General features: G+C 34.0%; 1 protein-coding gene across 3 annotated transcripts in view; it reads left to right on the forward strand.

The window, feature by feature from the left end:
- GLYR1 (glyoxylate reductase 1 homolog) overlaps positions 1–17,799 on the forward strand; it is a 39,622-nt gene that overhangs the window by 8,116 nt on the left and 13,707 nt on the right. For all 3 annotated transcript variants that reach the window (XM_051964337.1, XM_051964328.1, XM_051964346.1), the window contains exons 4-6: positions 9,691–9,829; positions 11,819–12,058; positions 17,519–17,605. In XM_051964337.1, the coding sequence (XP_051820297.1) occupies positions 9,691–9,829; positions 11,819–12,058; positions 17,519–17,605 (466 nt within the window). The remainder of the gene's footprint in view (positions 1–9,690; positions 9,830–11,818; positions 12,059–17,518; positions 17,606–17,799) is intronic.

Consider the following 17,799-nt stretch of genomic DNA (forward strand, 5'->3'; position numbering starts at 1 on the left):
ATTCATTTTAAGAAAGTCTTGATTCTCTTTTATCCCAGGACCCAAGAAATAAATTTACCCAAATTATTTCAAACAATTTGTGTTTAAGAATTGAGGATTTAAAGGTCATTGTACTTCATTTATTTTTAAAAAGAGAAGAAATACCCATAAAGATTACAGATCTTCCAATTTTTTCTGACAGTTTTAGACTTCATAGATCAGTGTGATAGAGATCTTGACTTTAATAAGATTTTTAGTAATGAGTGCATGATCTAATTAAGAGAGTGCCTTTGGCTAGAAGAGCAGATGTAAAGGATTGTTCTCAAGTTAATCAGATCAGCTGAGGAGAGAGGGGGAGGAATTTGGGATGGAGAGACACAAGTTGCAGAGGTTCATCCAGGCCTGGTCTCTGCATAGAGCTTGAAGTTTTCATGCTAAAGTTAGGTGATGAAATTGGAATGTGGTGTGTGTTCATTAAATTTGGAGGTGTGATTAAGCTTGGCATTGGGAGGAGCTATCGTCAGCACTGTTTAGGATAAAAACAGAATTCAAAGCTATTTTAGTAAATGGAAAAATATCTAGAAACAAACCAAGTCACATGAAGATTCCCTTCCAGAAGCACCTACTTCAGCTTCCATTCTCTTTTCCTTTGCTCCAGTCTCAAGATAAATCTAGTAAAGTCAACTTTTCTATCTATATCTTTAATCCTATCTTCTCCCTGAAATTCCCTTCAATCAATTTCTCTCTCTAGTTTTCATCTTCTTCCACACTACAACTTTTACCTGAACAAAGATGTCCTTCAGAAGTGGTCCTTAATCCTTGATCCAAAATCTTTCAATCATAGGAACCCACTAAGTTCTAAGGTACCCCATTTCCCTTATAGACAGTTCCGTCAAGATTTTTTCTTACATCAAATTTAAATCTCTATAATTTTATTACTGCTTCTAGTCCTGCCCTTTATGCAGTAAAGAGTAAGTCTAATCTTTCCACATGACTTATCTTTAGATATTTTAAGTTAGATATCATGTTCCCCACTGTACTTCCATCTTTTTTTAAAACTACAACATCTTTACTCTGTTCTTTGGTGAAAATCAGAAGAAAATGAAATAAGAACTACAATATTGACAGTAGTACATTTTTTTAAGGGTCACTTCAGTGGGATTATAATACTAATTGTACACACTTTCACTTGCACCAGTAAAGAAATTACCATGACTTTATTTTAACTACTTCTAAGAAATTGCTTGATTTTTTTCTAATTGATACCATTTCATAAAGGTTCTCAAAAAAGTGATATTGAGATAATGGACCAATTGAATTGCTCTTTTTTTTTAATTTCTCATTTATTAAAATTTTGCTGAAGCCCCAGTTGTCTTTTCTCTAGTCAGAGCTGATCCTAAGTAGGAAAAATTAAAGTGACCCAGTGTTGAGGGCAAAACTTCCTAAACTGTAGAATATGACCCATATGGGGTCTCATAACTGATCATGGGGAGGCAGGGGTCTCAATTCTGATTTATTATTAGTAAATGTTTGATTTGCATGCATAGTTTATATACCTATACCCAGGGTTGCATAAAAATTTCTGTGGGAAAAAAGAGGTGGGATGAGTTTAAGAAGTTCTGCTTTAGGAGAATCTATGAAAGCAAGGGACATCAGGTGCATCATTCAGCTGATAATCTAGATTTTAAAAAGGAAAAAAAAAAAAAAACCACCTAAAGTTTGTTTATATAGAGTCAGTACCAAAAAGTAAAGTCATACTATATAACCTTTGGTGACCTGACAACATTATCTCCCATCCTTCCAAGTACCAGCTGGTTGGTTTGTTTAAGAGAAATAATTACATTTTCCCCCTTACTGACCATATTCATTTTGCCAGATTTTGCCTTCATTAAAACTTTTTTGGGGGAAAAATGGGGTGAGGGAGTAGTTGTAAGGTATTTGAGGGAAGTGATGGTAAGAAAGAGTGGGAATGGGGCACAGAAGATTCTGATTTGCCCTAAGTCACAATAACTAGAGACAGCTCTACCTCTGATGTATTTAGCTTTTGTTAACTGACTCTTCTCAAGGAACAGATTTATTTTTTCTACATTGTCATTTATTTCTTTGGTTTTTTCTTTTTTGCTTCTTTTCCTTCTCGTTATGATTGACATACAATCCTTAACATTAGTCATGGCAGAAGAAACTTGAAGATGGTGAAATTAAATAATGAAGGACACTTTTATAAGGTTTTTAGTAGCAGGAAGTATCAAGTTTAATACTAATGGCCCCATAGAGTGAAAAAATAAGACCCTAGAAAAACTTAAAATAATCATTCACTATCTTTCAACCCTGTTAATACTTTAATGCTATGGGAAATAATTCCCCTGATGTCTGAGTTAGGCACATTAGCAGGTATAGTGTATATAGCTGAGTGACATGGAGGAAAAACCTGGGTCAGTTGAGTATGGGCAGCACAGGTTAAAAATTTGTTAAAGCCATATTTAACATGTATGGGACTACCTGCATCTAAGGGGAGGGGGTGGGGGAAAGGAGAAGAAAAGTTGGAACAAAAGATTTTGCAAGGGTCATTGTTGAAAAATTACCCGTGCATATGTTTTGTATATAAAAAGTTATAATAAAAAATAAAATTAAAAAAAAAAAAACAAACTTGTTAAAGCATGTGGTAAGATGTAGCCTTAAAAAATTTTTAGATTAAAATAAAATCTGTCAAGCCTGTCCTGTTTGCAAATTTTTTCACTATATGTATAATTCTTTTTTTAAATAGTCTGAAAAAAACTTTCAATTTTTTGATGCCTTTATTTCAATGTCTAGCTCAGTCTTGCATATCTTAAACTATTTCAGCATAGCCCAGTCTTACTTGTCTTACACTTCAAAGATCTGATTTCATTGTTATCAACACAGACCCCCAGCCAACTTAGTGTGTAATAAACTTCAAATTGTCAAGAAATATCTTACTTTATTTCCAGCATTTTCGGCCTATTTGGATACATCAGAGTTTGCACTCATCTGGCATGTACTCTTCAAAAATCCAGGATCACTTCCATAGTACAAATTAGAAATAGTAAAGTTTTTATTATGAGTACGTTTCTGACAAATTTGCTATTTTCTTGATATGTTTCATGGGTGTCTGTTCAATCATAGAACTAGCCTTCCCACTAATCCTCATGAGAAATATTTTGGTTTTCATTTTCCCTCCCTTCCACTGTCAAGAAAGAGCAGGGGAAAGGACATTTTTATAGTCTTTTATTAAAGAAATTTGAATATCCCAAATGTAAAAAGATTCAGGCTAAAGATTTGGTGGGGAGGAGGTTATATTGAATTTAGAATGGGAGCATCTAGAACATTATTTACTCATTTTCTGACTAGACACTCTTTGAAGAAAAAAATCCATCATGATGTAGCATCATTGTTTGTTATTTTTGTTTGACCCTACAACATTTTCTGACATTTTTTGGATACACATCTATTTCTACATTTACTTTGGGGGAAGGAAGGCTAAATATCTGGATAGTGTTCCAAAAATTTTATTCCCTTTTTCCTAGTAATATTTCATCCTTTTCACCTGCCAAAAAAAGAAAATTGTTATTTATCTCTTGAACTAAAGTTTCATGTAAGACCAGAATTTCCATATACAAAACAGAAAAAGAGGATTGCATATGCAGTTGCAAATCTGCACTATGACAGTTTGCTTCTATTCCCAAATATACAACAAATTCGATGTTATTTTCAAAGATATCCTGCTTTGCATTTCCTACTGACCTTCATTCTGTTCCCTTTTGTGCCTTTTTCAGTGCTTCAATGATATTCTTTTCCTTTTCGTTTTAAAGATAAATTTTGGCAACTGTGTCACTTATTATCTTTTTCCCTTCCTCCCTCCAATTGAAAGATTTTTTTAAAAAATCCTTTTTTATCAGATATCCAGAGGAAAGTAAAACAAAGCCTTACATTGCCCATATTTGAAGATATATATCTTGTTCATGACCTCCCAGAGGAGTATCATATTTTAACCAAATTCGATGTTATTTTCAAAGATATCCTGCTTTGCATTTCTTACTGATCTTCATTCTGTTCCCTTTTGTGCCTTTTTCAGTGCTTCAATGATATTCTTTTCCTCTTCTTTTTAAAAATAAATTTTGGCAACTGTGTCATTTATTATCTTTCTCCCTTCCTCCCTCCAATTGCAAGATTTTTTTTTAAAAATCCTTTTTTATCAGATATCCAGAGGAAAGTAAAACAAAGCCTTACATTGCCCATATTTGAAGATATATATCTTGTTCATGCCTCCCAGAGAAGGAGTATCATATTTTAACTCCAATGATCATTTCATTGATTTGTATTCATATAAGTCTTATTGGTGTGTGTGTGTGTGTGTGTGTGTGTGGTTTTTTTTTTTTTTTTTTTTACAATGTTCTTTATACTGAATGTATTGTTTTGCATTAATTCATACAAGTTTCACCAGGTTTGGTAGAAACCATTCCTTTTGTTCTTTATTATGGAATATGTTCCATTACATTCATCTGCCATAATTTGTTCAGCCATTTCCCAGGAATCTTCAAACTGCTAAATAGTTTGATCTACAGTAGGTAGTATCCATTAGTGATTTTTTAAATTCATTTGACTCAACTTAATATTCATTAGATATTTATTAAGCATCTGCTCTGTGTAGAGTACTATTATAGGCAGTAGGGAAAAGGCAGAGATGAAAGAAGACACCTTGCCTGTGCTTAAGAAGTTTAAAGTCTAAAAAGGAATTACCACAGTCTCTTAAATAACACACCCCTTACTTAACTACACACCAGTCAGATTGGCTAGAATGACAGGGAAAGATAATGCGGAATGTTGGAGGGGATGTGGGAAAACTGGGACACTGATACATTGTTGGTGGAATTGTGAATACATCCAGTCATTCTGGAGAGCAATTTGGAACTATGCTCAAAAAGTTATCAAACCTTTGACCCAGCAGTGTTTCTACTGGGCTTATGTCCCAAAGAGATCTTAAAGGAGGAAAAGGGACCTGTATGTGTAAAAATGTTTGTGATAGCCCTCTTTGTAGTGGCCAGAAACTGGAAACTGAGTGGATGCCCATCAATTGGAGAATGGCTGAATAAATTGTGGTATATGAATATTATGGAATATTATTCTGTAAGAAATGACCAGCAGGATGATTTCAGAAAGGCCTGGAGAGACTTACATGAACTGATGCTGAATGAAATGAGCAGGACCAGGAGATCATTATATACTTCAACAACAATACTATATGATGATCAATTCTGATGGACGTGGCCCTCTTCAACAATGAGATGAACCAAATCAGTTCCAATGGAGCAGTAATGAACTGAACCAGCTACATCCAGCGCAAAAAATTGAAATGAGTATGAACCACTACAGAGAATTCTCAATCTCTCTGTTTTTGTCTGCCTGCATTTTTGATTAACTTCAAAGGTTAATTGTACACTATTTCAAAGTCCAATTCTTTTTGTACCGCAAAATAATTGTATGGACATGTATACATATATTGTATTTAACATATATTGGTCTACCTGCCATCTGGGGGAGGTGGTGGGAAGGAGGGGAAAAATTAGAACAAAAAGTTTGGCAATTGTCAATGCTGTAAAATTACCCATGTATATAATTTGTAAATAAAAAAGCTATTAAAATTTTAAAAAAAAATGAAAAGCTCTAATAAAAAAAAAAGAGAGGGGAAAAATAATAATAATAGCACCCCCCTTAATTTCCCCATTTCATCCTTCTAGTCACTTTTCACAATAATTCTCTCATTCTTATTCAATCGTTGCCAAGTCTTTCCCCCATATTTTCCGCATTCTTCCCTTCCTCTTCACTTGCATAGCCACCACCCTAATTCAGGCCTTTATCACCTCTCACCTAGATCTCACAATATTCTCCCAATTGATAGTCTTGCCTCCAAGACTCTTCCCTCTTTAGTCCATCCTACAGAGCTGCCAAAGTTGTATTTCAGAAGTACATTGCTGAAGAAGTTTCAGTGGCTCCCTGTTGCCTGTAGGATAAAATACAAACTCCTCGGATTACTATTTAAAGCCTTTCACAATCTGGTTGCACCCTGTGTTTTCACATTGCTTCCTCTTGTATATTCTGCCTTCTAGCTAAACCCATCTTACTTATTGCTATCTGGAACACAACATTCCTTGTTCCACATGCTCTAGAATACTTCCAAACTCTCTTACAACTCTTGGCATTTTTAGCTGCTTTCAAGACTCCATACAGATGCCATGACCTCCAAGTGACTTTTCCTAATCCTGAGAGTGTTAGTGCTCCTGCCCCTAAATTACTTTGTAGTTACCTTGTCTGTATTTCATATTTACTTAGTTCTGTCCACATCTCACTCCTCCCTCCTTAAGTTCCTCAAGAGCAAAGACTGTTTTATTTTTGGCTTAATATATCCCAGTGCTTTCCATAGTGTATGGCACAAAGGAGATGCTTAATAAAGACTCAGGAATTGAATTAAGGCAATAAAATAGCCTAATGAGACAGATTGATGGGTTCATTCCCTTTGTGTCATTTAATTTTCTGTGTTCCTTTTCACAGATTATCTTCCTAACCTCACCCAGCATTGGTATCATCTTTCTATATAAATGGGTATCATATTTTTGTACTGATGTTTATTGTCAACCAACAATTTCTTTGTAATTACAATCTTGAGGTGGTTTAGCAACCCAATTTCTGTATCCTTAACCCATCATAGTTACTTTGAAGGCTGTGCTATGAAACTTTTTAAGATATTTATAATAAAGTTGATACTGATTGATGTTTGCCTTATCAGATCCCAATGATGGAATAGGCAACATGGCACAATGATAACTTTAATATCTTCAGAATGAGAAAACTTGAGTTTAAATCCTGCCTTTGACACTGACTTATGTGCCCTTGAACAAGTCATTTAATCTCCCTGAGATTTTTATTGATGTTTTCATTTACATTGTTGTGGCTGTGTATATATTTTCTTCCTGGTATTGTTTACTTCTCTCTGCATCAATTCATGAATGTCTTCCCTTGTTTTATTCTGATTTTTCTCATTGATGATTTCATAAAATGTAATAGTCTTCCATCAAATTCTTATACAGTTCAGTCACTAATTCAGTGGGGACACATTTTGTTTCCAGTTTTTTATTATCACACACAAAAAAATGCCGCTACAAATATTTTTGTATATGTGGGATCTTCCTTGCTGTCTAACCTATTTGATATGCATAACCTATTATTACTTCAGTGGCAATGCCAAGTAAAGTTTAGTAACTTTGCTCATATAATTCCAAATTGATTTTCAAATCAGTTGTATTATTTCATAACTTGAACAACAATGTTATTAATGTGTTAATTCCCTCAACCTTCTAACACATTTCTTTTTTTTTTTTTTTTAATAACTTTTTATTGATAGAACCCATGCCAGGGTAATTTTTTACAGCATTATCCCTTGCATTCACTTCTGTTCCAATTTTTTCCCCTCCCTCCCTCCACCTCCTCCCCCAAATGGCAAGTAGTCCTTTACATGTTGAATAGGTTACAGTATATCCTAGATAAAATATATGTGTGCAGAACCAAACAGTTTTCTTGTTGCACAGGGAGAATTGAATTCAGAAGGTGTAAATAACCCGGGAAGAAAAACAAAAATGCAAGCAGTTTATATTCATTTCCCAGTGTTCTTTCTCTGGGTGTAGCTGCTTCTGTCCATCTTTGATCAATTAAAGCTCTCTTTATCGAAGAGATCCACTTCCATCAGAATACATCCTCATATAGTATAGTTGTTACGGTATATAATGATCTCCTGGTTCTGCTCATTTCCCTCAACATCAGTTCATGTAAGTCTCGCCAGTCCTCTCTGTATTCATCCTGCTGGTCATTCCTTACAGAACAATAATATTCCATAACATTCATATACCACAATTTACTCAACCATTCTCCAATTGATGGGCATCCTTTCATTTTCCAGCTTCTAGCCATTACAAACAGGGCTGCCACAAACATTTTGGCACATACAGGTCCCTTTCCTTTCTTTAGTATCTCTTTGGGGTATAAGCCCAGTAGAAACACTGCTGGATCAAAGGGTATGCACAGTTTGATAACTTTTTGAGCATAGTTCCAAATTGCTCTCCAGAATGGCTGGATGTGTTCACAATTCCACCAACAATGTATCAGTGTCCCTGTTTTCCCACATCCCCTCCAACATTCCACATTATCTTTCCCTGTCATTCTAGCCAATCTGACAGGTGTGTAGTGGTATCTCAGAGTTGTCTTGATTTGCATTTCTCTGATTAATCATTATTTGGAGCATATTTTCATATGTCTATAAATAGTTTCAATTTCTTCATCTGAGAATTGTCTGTTCATATCCTTTGACCATTTATCAATTGGAGAATGGTTTGATTTCTTATAGATTAGAGTCAATTCTCTATATATTTTGGAAATGAGGCCTTTATCAGAACCTTTGATTGTAAAAATGTTTTCCCAGTTTATTTTTTCCCTTCTAATCTTCTTCTAACACATTTCAACCAAACCAATGATTATGGTTTTATGTTTATATCTGCATATATATATACATACATACATGCATACACACACACACATACACATATATATAACAGAAATGGAGAACAACCTATATGATAAAATTATTTATTTCATATAATATATATATATCATGTATTACATAAAATATATAATTTTATCATATAGGTTGTTCTCCATTTCTGTTCAACATTAACTGCTTGAAACTTTACTACACTATTAAATGTGAATACTCTTTGACCCAGCAATAATGCTATGAGATATGTATCCCAAAGAGATTAAAGAAAAAAAGGAAATTTTATATATATTCATACAGCACACATAAAAATATGTATAGCAGCTCTTTTTTAAAATGTTGGCAAAGAACTGAAAATTGAGGGGATGTCCATCAATTGGAGAATAACTGAACAAATTTTAATGTGCTACAAGAAATTGATAAGTAGGATGATGTCAGAAAACTCTGGGAACATTTATATGAACTGATAAAAAGTGAAGTGAGCAGATTAAGATTGTAAACAGTAACAGCAATATTGCACTGTGATCAACTGTAAATGATTTAGTTATCCTCAACAATACAGTGATCCAAGATAATTCTGAAAGGCATATGAAAAAAGCTACCCACCTCCAGGGAAATAACTTAAGGGGTATGGATCAAAGCATTTTTAAAACTTAATTTTTCTCAATTTTGTTTTTGTTTTTTTAGTCCTAAGGCTTTTTTGGTTTTAATTTGGGGAAGGTTGTTTGGTTTAGTTTTAGTTTTTAACAAAATGACTGATATGAAAATGTTTTCTGTGACTTTGCATGTATAATCTATATCAAATAACTTGCCTTCTCAAGGGAGAAAGTGACTTTGAAATGTGAAATTTTTTCTTTAAATTTAAAATTTTTAAATTAAGTTTAAAATTTTTAACATATAATTGAGAAAAAATGTTTTGAAATTAATTTCCTGCCACATTTCCAACTTGATTCATTAGGTGTTTATTTTATGGTGAGTTTTTTTGTTGTTGTTCAGAATTCTGCAAAATATAATTGATATTTGGGTTCAATTTAGTGTTAGGAAAATTTTTTTTGCCTGTTTAAAAAGTTTGTTATGATGTTAAAAGTCACATTTCCATTCAAGTCTCTGCTTTTAATGATATAAATCACAATTTTTCAATGTTTTTCTGTTAGTGCTTGGATCAAGGTTGAACAGTTAAAGCCATATCATCCCCATAAAGAGGAAATGATCAAGATTAACAAGGGTAAAAGATTTCAGCAAGCTGTGGATGCTGTGGAGGAGTTTCTCAAAAAAGCCAAAAGCAAAGACCAGGTAAGATTCTTCTTTTTGATTTATTCGTAATGGAGAATTGACTGTTATTTTATGTGATTATGTTATTGAATATTAAATCTATTGTCAGAATATTTTTCAGAGATACCCATTTCCCAGAGCTAAGGCCCAGCAAGCAAGCTGTGCCCTGAGTTTGGCATAACAATAATCCTCTCATTCTCTGACAAGTGTGTTGCTTTGACCAGCATCAGGTGTTCACAGAAGGATTTATGATTTTAGCTTTCCCTATTTCCCAGAGATCTAAAAGCCATCCTCCAACACAAATCTAACATGGTTACAATCCTTATTCTTTATACTCTTGTTCCTATCACAGAACTTTTGGTTCTACAGCCATAGAGTAATCATGACTCCCAAAACTTAAGATCTGTTCCCATAAGAATAGCTGGGGAAACAGCAACTCAAGCCCTAAAAATTATTATGTCATGGTCCAGCCCAGTTTTTATATATATATATATGGTCCCCCAGCAAGATAAGCCTTCATTTTTAGAAGGGAAAAGGCTCTTCCATTTGCAAACAACATTTTCTTCACTCTGAAATTAAACTTCTGTTTGTCTCTTGACTTTTCCATCTCTGGTCTGCTTTGTACGGCTCTGATCAAGTTATAGAGTCTGGTTCTGATGTGATTGACGTTAATTTGTATAAGAAGTGAGATTGGACATGGAACAGAATCAAGTGATCTTTTCAGTACCAGTGGGAGTGGACTAAGCATCACGAGAAATTTATTTCTTTGTAGTCTGTCCTTTGTTCCTGTTCCAATCCCAGTTCACCTTTGATGGAACTTGCTTTTTCTTTGTGAGAAAAACTCACAAAGTCCCATATCTTGACCCAGTTCTGGTGAGAATAAATAGCATCTGGTCTTTGTAAATTTACTGTTGTATGGCTCTAGTTTTTTGTTTTTTGTTTTTTTTTCCTGCCCACTTTATCAACCTCCAAACCAGCAATTCCTGCCTTCTCTGTCTTGACTTTGACATCCACAGCAAACTTTTACGTGCCTCTGTTCTAGCTTCATCCCCCAGCAGAATAAGAGAGTTCAGTTAGTAAACAAGAGATAACTCTGTAATTTGCCTTCTATATGCATCTCTGTTGTGGTTTTTTTCCCCTGCATACCCCAAGTCAAGTAAAATTAGATTTGCTCACTTTCTTTTTTTTGTTTGTTTGTATCTATCTCTGTATTTGTAAAATGTCTTTGTCATGTTTGTGCTGTGATCCGAATTCTGTTACTTTGAAAGATTTAAAATGTAGCCAGCAAAAAAACCTTCTAAAATCTGTAACTAAAGAAAACACTAGGAATGATTGGTGAACTTTCATAGTTGAAGCTGCTGCCTCAGTAAATAAGACTAATTCTACTTTAGGCTCTCCCCAGGAGATTAGGTTATAAGAAAAGAGGAAAAATGTAAAATACTTTTTTTCCCTGTCTTTATAACTCTGACCACATTGGCACTACAGAAATAAAAATAAATAATCAAAGTTACTGAACCACTAAAAACATCTTAGCAGATTCTGGAAGTCTTGGTATTATTCATTAAGGAATTTAGCAGTTAGTCATTTTAAGACTGCAGAAGAGAATTCCTGAGATTTTGGAGTAATTCTAGGAACTCACTCTCTTCTCAAACATTTTTAGTAAGTTTTTGGGTACCGCTCTATATAATTTGTTTTAAGGAGAAATAATAATACTTATAAAAGTTTGTTTTAAAGTAACTGGCAAAATTAATAGCTTGTAGAATGCTGGTATAAATCTACCCCTTCTGGCCTATCCTATATATGAAATCCATTCTGCCAAGCAATCCAAAAAATCTGGCCTTTCTTAAATATTTTGTAGGTTGGTTTTTTTTTTTTTTTTTTTTTTTTTTTTTTTTTTTTTTTTTTTTTTTTTTTGGTAGAGTTCCTTCACTGAATTTAGTAGGCTCTTGGTGGTTTTTTTAAAAAAATAATACACATCTATCCTCCATTTTTTACTCTGTATTCCTTCAGTCATCCCATAATTCTGCTGAAGAAAAAAATCGGCGTAATTCCAGTGAAGAAAGAAGTAAGCAGAATTCAGGAGATGAGAAACGCAAAGCTGGCCTATCTGAAGGGAAGGTGAGGAAGAATATGGGAGAAGGAAAGAAAAGAGTCTCTTCAGTTTCTGCAGAAAGAGGCTCCAAATCACCTCTAAAAAGGGCTCAGGAACAGAGTCCCAGAAAGCGAGGTCGCCCTCCAAAGGATGAGAAGGTTTGTATGTATCGGAGGTCTCTGAAACCAGTCATATGCTTTTGTTTTGTTATGTTTTGTTTAGAGTAGGACTAAAAAGCATACTGATGTAAGTCAAAAATTATTAAGTTAGAATTTGTATAATGTGAATGTATTATACTTACTGAGTTTTGACTTAAGTATTTTCCCATATTTCTAGCATTCCATGCCATTCAACCTTCCATTGTACTGAACCCTCAATCATAAGTCATCCATGTTAATTATATACTACATACTTTTATTCATTCATTAAACATTTGCCAAGCACCTACTGTATACTAAGTTCTGGAGATACAATAAAATGAAATTTCCACAGACACAAATATAGCAAAGTAAGAGGGATGAACATATCTATCTCTCTAACATCTTTTAGAAAGATAGCTAAATATAAGAGATAACCAATGCAGTATTCAGATGATATGTTCTGTAGGCACTTGGAGATGTAAATCTGCCACTCAGAAGAGCAGTCATACTTGAAAGTTGATACATAAAGCCATGCATAAATGAAATTGGGAGAAAATGTAGACAGAAAAGAGGCAAGGAAAGAACATTGGGGAAATGCATACTTTCGAGAAGAGGAAGAAGATTCACTGAAGGAAAAAGAACAACTGAAAAGCAGGTGAGATAACCAGAAGCACATGATTTGTTTCTGACATTAAGGAAGAAGAAAAGATCCAGAAATAGGGAGTAGTTAATAGTATTAAAAAAACAGAGGTAGTAGACACTAAAAAATGGCCAATGAATGTCACTTTCAGAAAGTTCTGGGTCATCTCTGAGAGCATTCATGGCAGAATGGTGGAAGCAAAAGTGAAATTACAAATAAGGAAAGATTGAATAGTGAGATAGGGAAGGTATTTGACATAGCAATTTTTAAAAAAAATTTTTTTGGAAGGGAAGATAACTGAATAGGAAAGAAGGATAAAATACCTTTTTGGGTTTGGAGAGAAAGAAAAGATGCCTTCCTTACTTTCCTTCTCCAAGGATCCCTTCCTTTTCTTTAAAATTCAGTTCAAGGACCACCTCTTTTGAGTTCTTTATTTAATTTATATATATGTATATATATATATATTTTTTTTTCAAAATGCATGCAGAGATCATTGTCAACCTTGACCCTTGCAAAATCTTGTGTTCCAAATTTTTCTCCCTCTCTCTCCACCTCCCTCATCCCCTAGACAGCAAATAATCCAATAGAGGTTAAATGTATATAGTTCTAAACATATTTCCAAATTTATCATGTTTCACAAGAAAAAGCATATCAAAATGATAAAATAAAAGGAAAAAAAAAAGCAAACAACAACAACAACAAAAGTGATGGTCCTATGCTGTGATCCTCATTGTTGAAAAGATCCAAGTCCATTACATTTGATCATCACATACTGTTGTTGCTGTGTATGATATTCTCTTGGTTTTACTTAATTCACTTAGCATCAATTCATGTAAGTCTTTTCAAGCTTTTCTGAAATCAGCCGCCTCCTCATTTCTTACAGAACAATAATATTCCATTACATTCTTATACCACAACTTATTCAGCCCAACTGACGGGCATCCACTGAGTCCCTTTCTTGATGACTTCAGCCGCTAGTGTCCCGTGAAATTGTTTTGCACTAATGTATTATAAAAGAATTGTTTCCTCTGCTTGAAATTTGTACCTTACAAGTTGATTAGTCTTACCAGACTCTAAAGAGTCACTAAATCACAAAAGCTGAATTGCTTTTTTTTTTTTTTTTTTAACCATACCTCATAGAACTTCTATGAATGATTTATTTGGCTTGAGCCCAATTTGCCCCATTTCAGCTGGGGAAAATAATGCTGGCCTAGTTCTTGAATTAAATTACTTCATTTCAGCTAAATTAAAAGATAGGATAAAAGCTGGGTTGCAGAAGATCCTTGAAGATGCATCCTATAGAAGTAGTCATTTGGGCTTTACTCTCAAAGTAGTTTAAAACCTCATTCTCACATATTAAGAATTAGGATTTGAATTTTTATATTGAGCTGATGAAATCATTATGTATCATGATCTCATAAAAAGATAACATTGACACAAAACTACATTTAAAGAGATGGAAAAAAAAAAAAAGTGCCTGGGTGATATTTCAAGAGAAGTCATTCCTGACAAAGAGAGAAAGGAAGGCTTCATGGAAAATATGGCAATAATTTATATTTCAAAGAAAGGATGGAAACCAAATAATTGAATTGGGAAGGAAGATATGTCAGACATAGAGATTAACATGAATAAAGAAATGTGGTTGGGGGGGGGAAGGGAAGAAGGAGGGGGGGGAGGGGGAGTAGCACAGGGTGAAGGAATCCAGTTATAGAAGAAAGTTTTTGAAGGGGGGAAATAAGTTGGGAGGGTAGGATTAATGCCAGATTATAGTTGGGTAAAGAGGAAACTTTTCTGAGGAAGTAGTCAGAAGCCACAAAAAATTTGTGGCCGTGTCATGATCATAACTGTGCAGAAGGAAGATCCATTTAGTAAGACTATAAAGAATGGCTTTGGTGTTGGGAGAGCAAGAGAAAGAAAGAAGGAAGTCTTGTTAGAAAGCTGGAATGGTAAAGATGGACAGTAAGGAGAACCAGTACTGGAATGGGAGCAGTGAGAAGGAAGTAGACTGTGAGAGATGCTAAGTAGAACTGGGGGAGAGGGGAGGAACTTGGTAAGAAGTTGAGCGTGAGGGAGGAGAAAGTAAAAAAACCAAAAGATTTCAAACTGGCCTACTTAAACTTGTTTTTCATCTACTAATTCCATCTCCCATTTCTCTGTTTTTGCACAGGCCATCCCCCATGCCTGAAGCTCATGCCTTGAGTAATCTTATCAATAAGTGTTAAGCACCAACTGTATGCCAGGCACTGTAATAGGTGCTAAATGTACAAAGAAGCAGGCTACAATTTTGTAGCTTACATTCTAGTTGGACAAATTGGGCTCAAGCCAAATAATCAGTCACAGAAGTCCTATTAGGTATAAGAAATAAATAGTTCAACTTTTATGATTTAGTGACTCTCTAAAGATGCTAGATTAATCAACTTGGTGTACAGATTTTTTGCATTTTTCTGAAAAGATTACCTTGAAGGATCATAGATTTGGAGCTGGAAGGAAACTTTGGATACTTTAAAGTCCAGCTCCCTCATGAGCAAACTGAGGCATAAAGTAGTTAAGTGACTTGCCCATAGTCACTCTGTTAGTAAGTGAGGAAGGATTTGAATTCATAGTATTCCTAAGTGCATTTTCAGTGTTGCCAGTGATTCACATTGCTCCTAAGGCTTGACATTAATAACAGTAGGGTCTTTTTTCTTGAAAATAACTGGAATAGGACATCTTTATGCAAGCTTTAATATCGGAGTTCTGGGGAACAACTTTTTGTCACTCTTTATTTCTTGATGATTTCTTGAGATTTGGAACTCTGGACTCACGCTACAAAAATAGAATATTACTTTTGCTTTGCACCAAATAAGTTGGTGCAAAAACAACAGATTAGGGATCAAGCACCTAAACTCTAATCCCATCTATCACACTTTGAAAATCAAATAGCAGTATACGTCAGAACACTTTAAAAAGTTGAAAAAATGTTATACACATAAAAAGTAATCTTTCACATACATTAACATGTTTGCTTAATTGAGCACTTAAACATACATAAAAGCAGATATTTGCTTCCTGTAGCCTGGAAAAATGTAAATAGATTTTAAAGCTAAAACTATTTTGTCTTTCCTGGGAAAGGTTTGAACCAGCAAGTTTGCACCTCTGCTAATTTCATACTTTGTATCAGCCTTGGAATACATGGTTTTATCATAGAATATAGAAGAAATACTGAGCATGGGAAGAAAGCTATGAGAGAATCTAGTTAGCTAGACTTTTATAATAGTTTTCTATTTTGAAATATTGATGTCAAAAATGTAAACTAAAATGTAGCAATCTTTTTAAAAGATACTTTTTGTTTTGACATGACATTCCTTTTCAACTGTATCTCTTCCCCTTTATTACCTAGTGAACCATCCTTTCAAAAAGAGAAAGGAAGTATATCAAAACTAATATACAGACCATATCAGACAGAATACTAGATGTTCCACATAATCTCTCTTCCACTGCTATAGAGAGACGTGCATTTTCTCAGCTTTTCTCACAGGGCTAAACTTGTTCATTATAATGAACAGATTGAGCTTTGAGTTTTTGATTGACTCTTTTGACACTTGTTGTTTTTAAATATTTTTATTGGCATCTTTTGTGTTTGTTTGGTTTTTTTTTTTTTTTTTTTTTACATCATGATAGTTTTCTCCAGTATATCTTCCCCTTCCAGAGACCCATCCCCTGTGGAAAAAGTATTTTTAAAGACAGAAGAAAAATTCATAACTGACTACTTCAAATTCTACATGTGCACAATACAACACCTGTGGACCTTCCATCTCCCCAAAGAATGAGAGAAAAGAGTCTCATTTCTTTTTTTTTTTTTTTTGAGCCATTATTGTAATCATTGTTTATAATGTTTTCTTGGCTCTGCTTGCTTCACTCTGCAGCAGTTTGTATAGGACTTTCCATACTTTTCTATATTCATCACATGATCATTTCTTACAGCACAGTAATATTTCCTTACATTCATGCTCCATAATTTATTTAGCTGTTCTTCTATTAATAGGCATCTGCTTTTTGTTTCCATGTTTTCCCTATCATAAAAAGTGCTGCTTTTTGTTTCCAGCTTTTTTTACTATTACAAAAAGTGCTACTATATAATATATAACTACTTTATATTTGCATATGGGAATTTTCTTGTCAGTGACTTCCTTTGTTGCAGAAACATCTTTTAAAACTAAATGCTGTTTTAAATAATTTGTAGCTTAACTGTTGTTTTATATTTTCTATGTCACTGTTTAACTCAGAATAGTTCATATTTACATATTTAGAGCTAAAAGGGCCTCAAAGATGATCTTGATTAATCTCATAATACAAATGAAGTAACTGAGGCCTATATAGACCCTGACTTGCCCACGATCATCCCAAGTCAGGGCAGATTCCCTATATACAAATCCCATATTCTTTCCACTGGTATTTTACTGTTGGTGGTTGATTTTATTTTAATCCATTGTTCTTCTTTCTTATCATTACTGTTTTTGTGATATATTGGCAGAAAAATGCATTTTACTTTTTTTAGAAATGAAGGCAAGAAAATTGCAATTCCTTTTGTTGATGAGAATAGTTCATTCTCTCTTTATATATAATAGCTCATTATGCCAAAGTGAACTACAAACTCTTTTTAAGATAGGTGTTATTCATGTCAGGATTTTATGGCCAAATAAAAATCCTTCCTTTAGTCCAAAGTTTCTCTATTGTCTTAACTATTCTGTTTCAGTTGGATCTTATATGAGTTATAAAGCTTATCTAATTATGGGTAGATAATGTCTATAAGTGAGGTTGTCAGCAGCATCTTGCCAATCTGGCTTTTCTTCCTTTAGGACCTTACAATTCCAGAATCCAGTACAGTGAAAGGAATGGTGGCAGGAACAATGGCTGGGTTTAAATGGCAACCAAGTGTAAGCGAGGTAATAAGCTCCTTCTTTTAAGTGATTTCAACAATTTCAGAAGAAGTTTTCTATTTCTAATAGACTTCAAAAGAATGTACTTAGAATTCCTACAGGCACTATCATCTTTGACTCCTGGGGGAATAATACAAGACAGAATTCTGTATTTAAGGAAGTTATTGACTTCCAAAAGACTTCACAGAATCACAGAAATG

The sequence above is a fragment of the Antechinus flavipes genome, chromosome 1 (genome assembly GCF_016432865.1).
Source record: "Antechinus flavipes isolate AdamAnt ecotype Samford, QLD, Australia chromosome 1, AdamAnt_v2, whole genome shotgun sequence".
Taxonomy (NCBI): domain Eukaryota; kingdom Metazoa; phylum Chordata; class Mammalia; order Dasyuromorphia; family Dasyuridae; genus Antechinus; species Antechinus flavipes.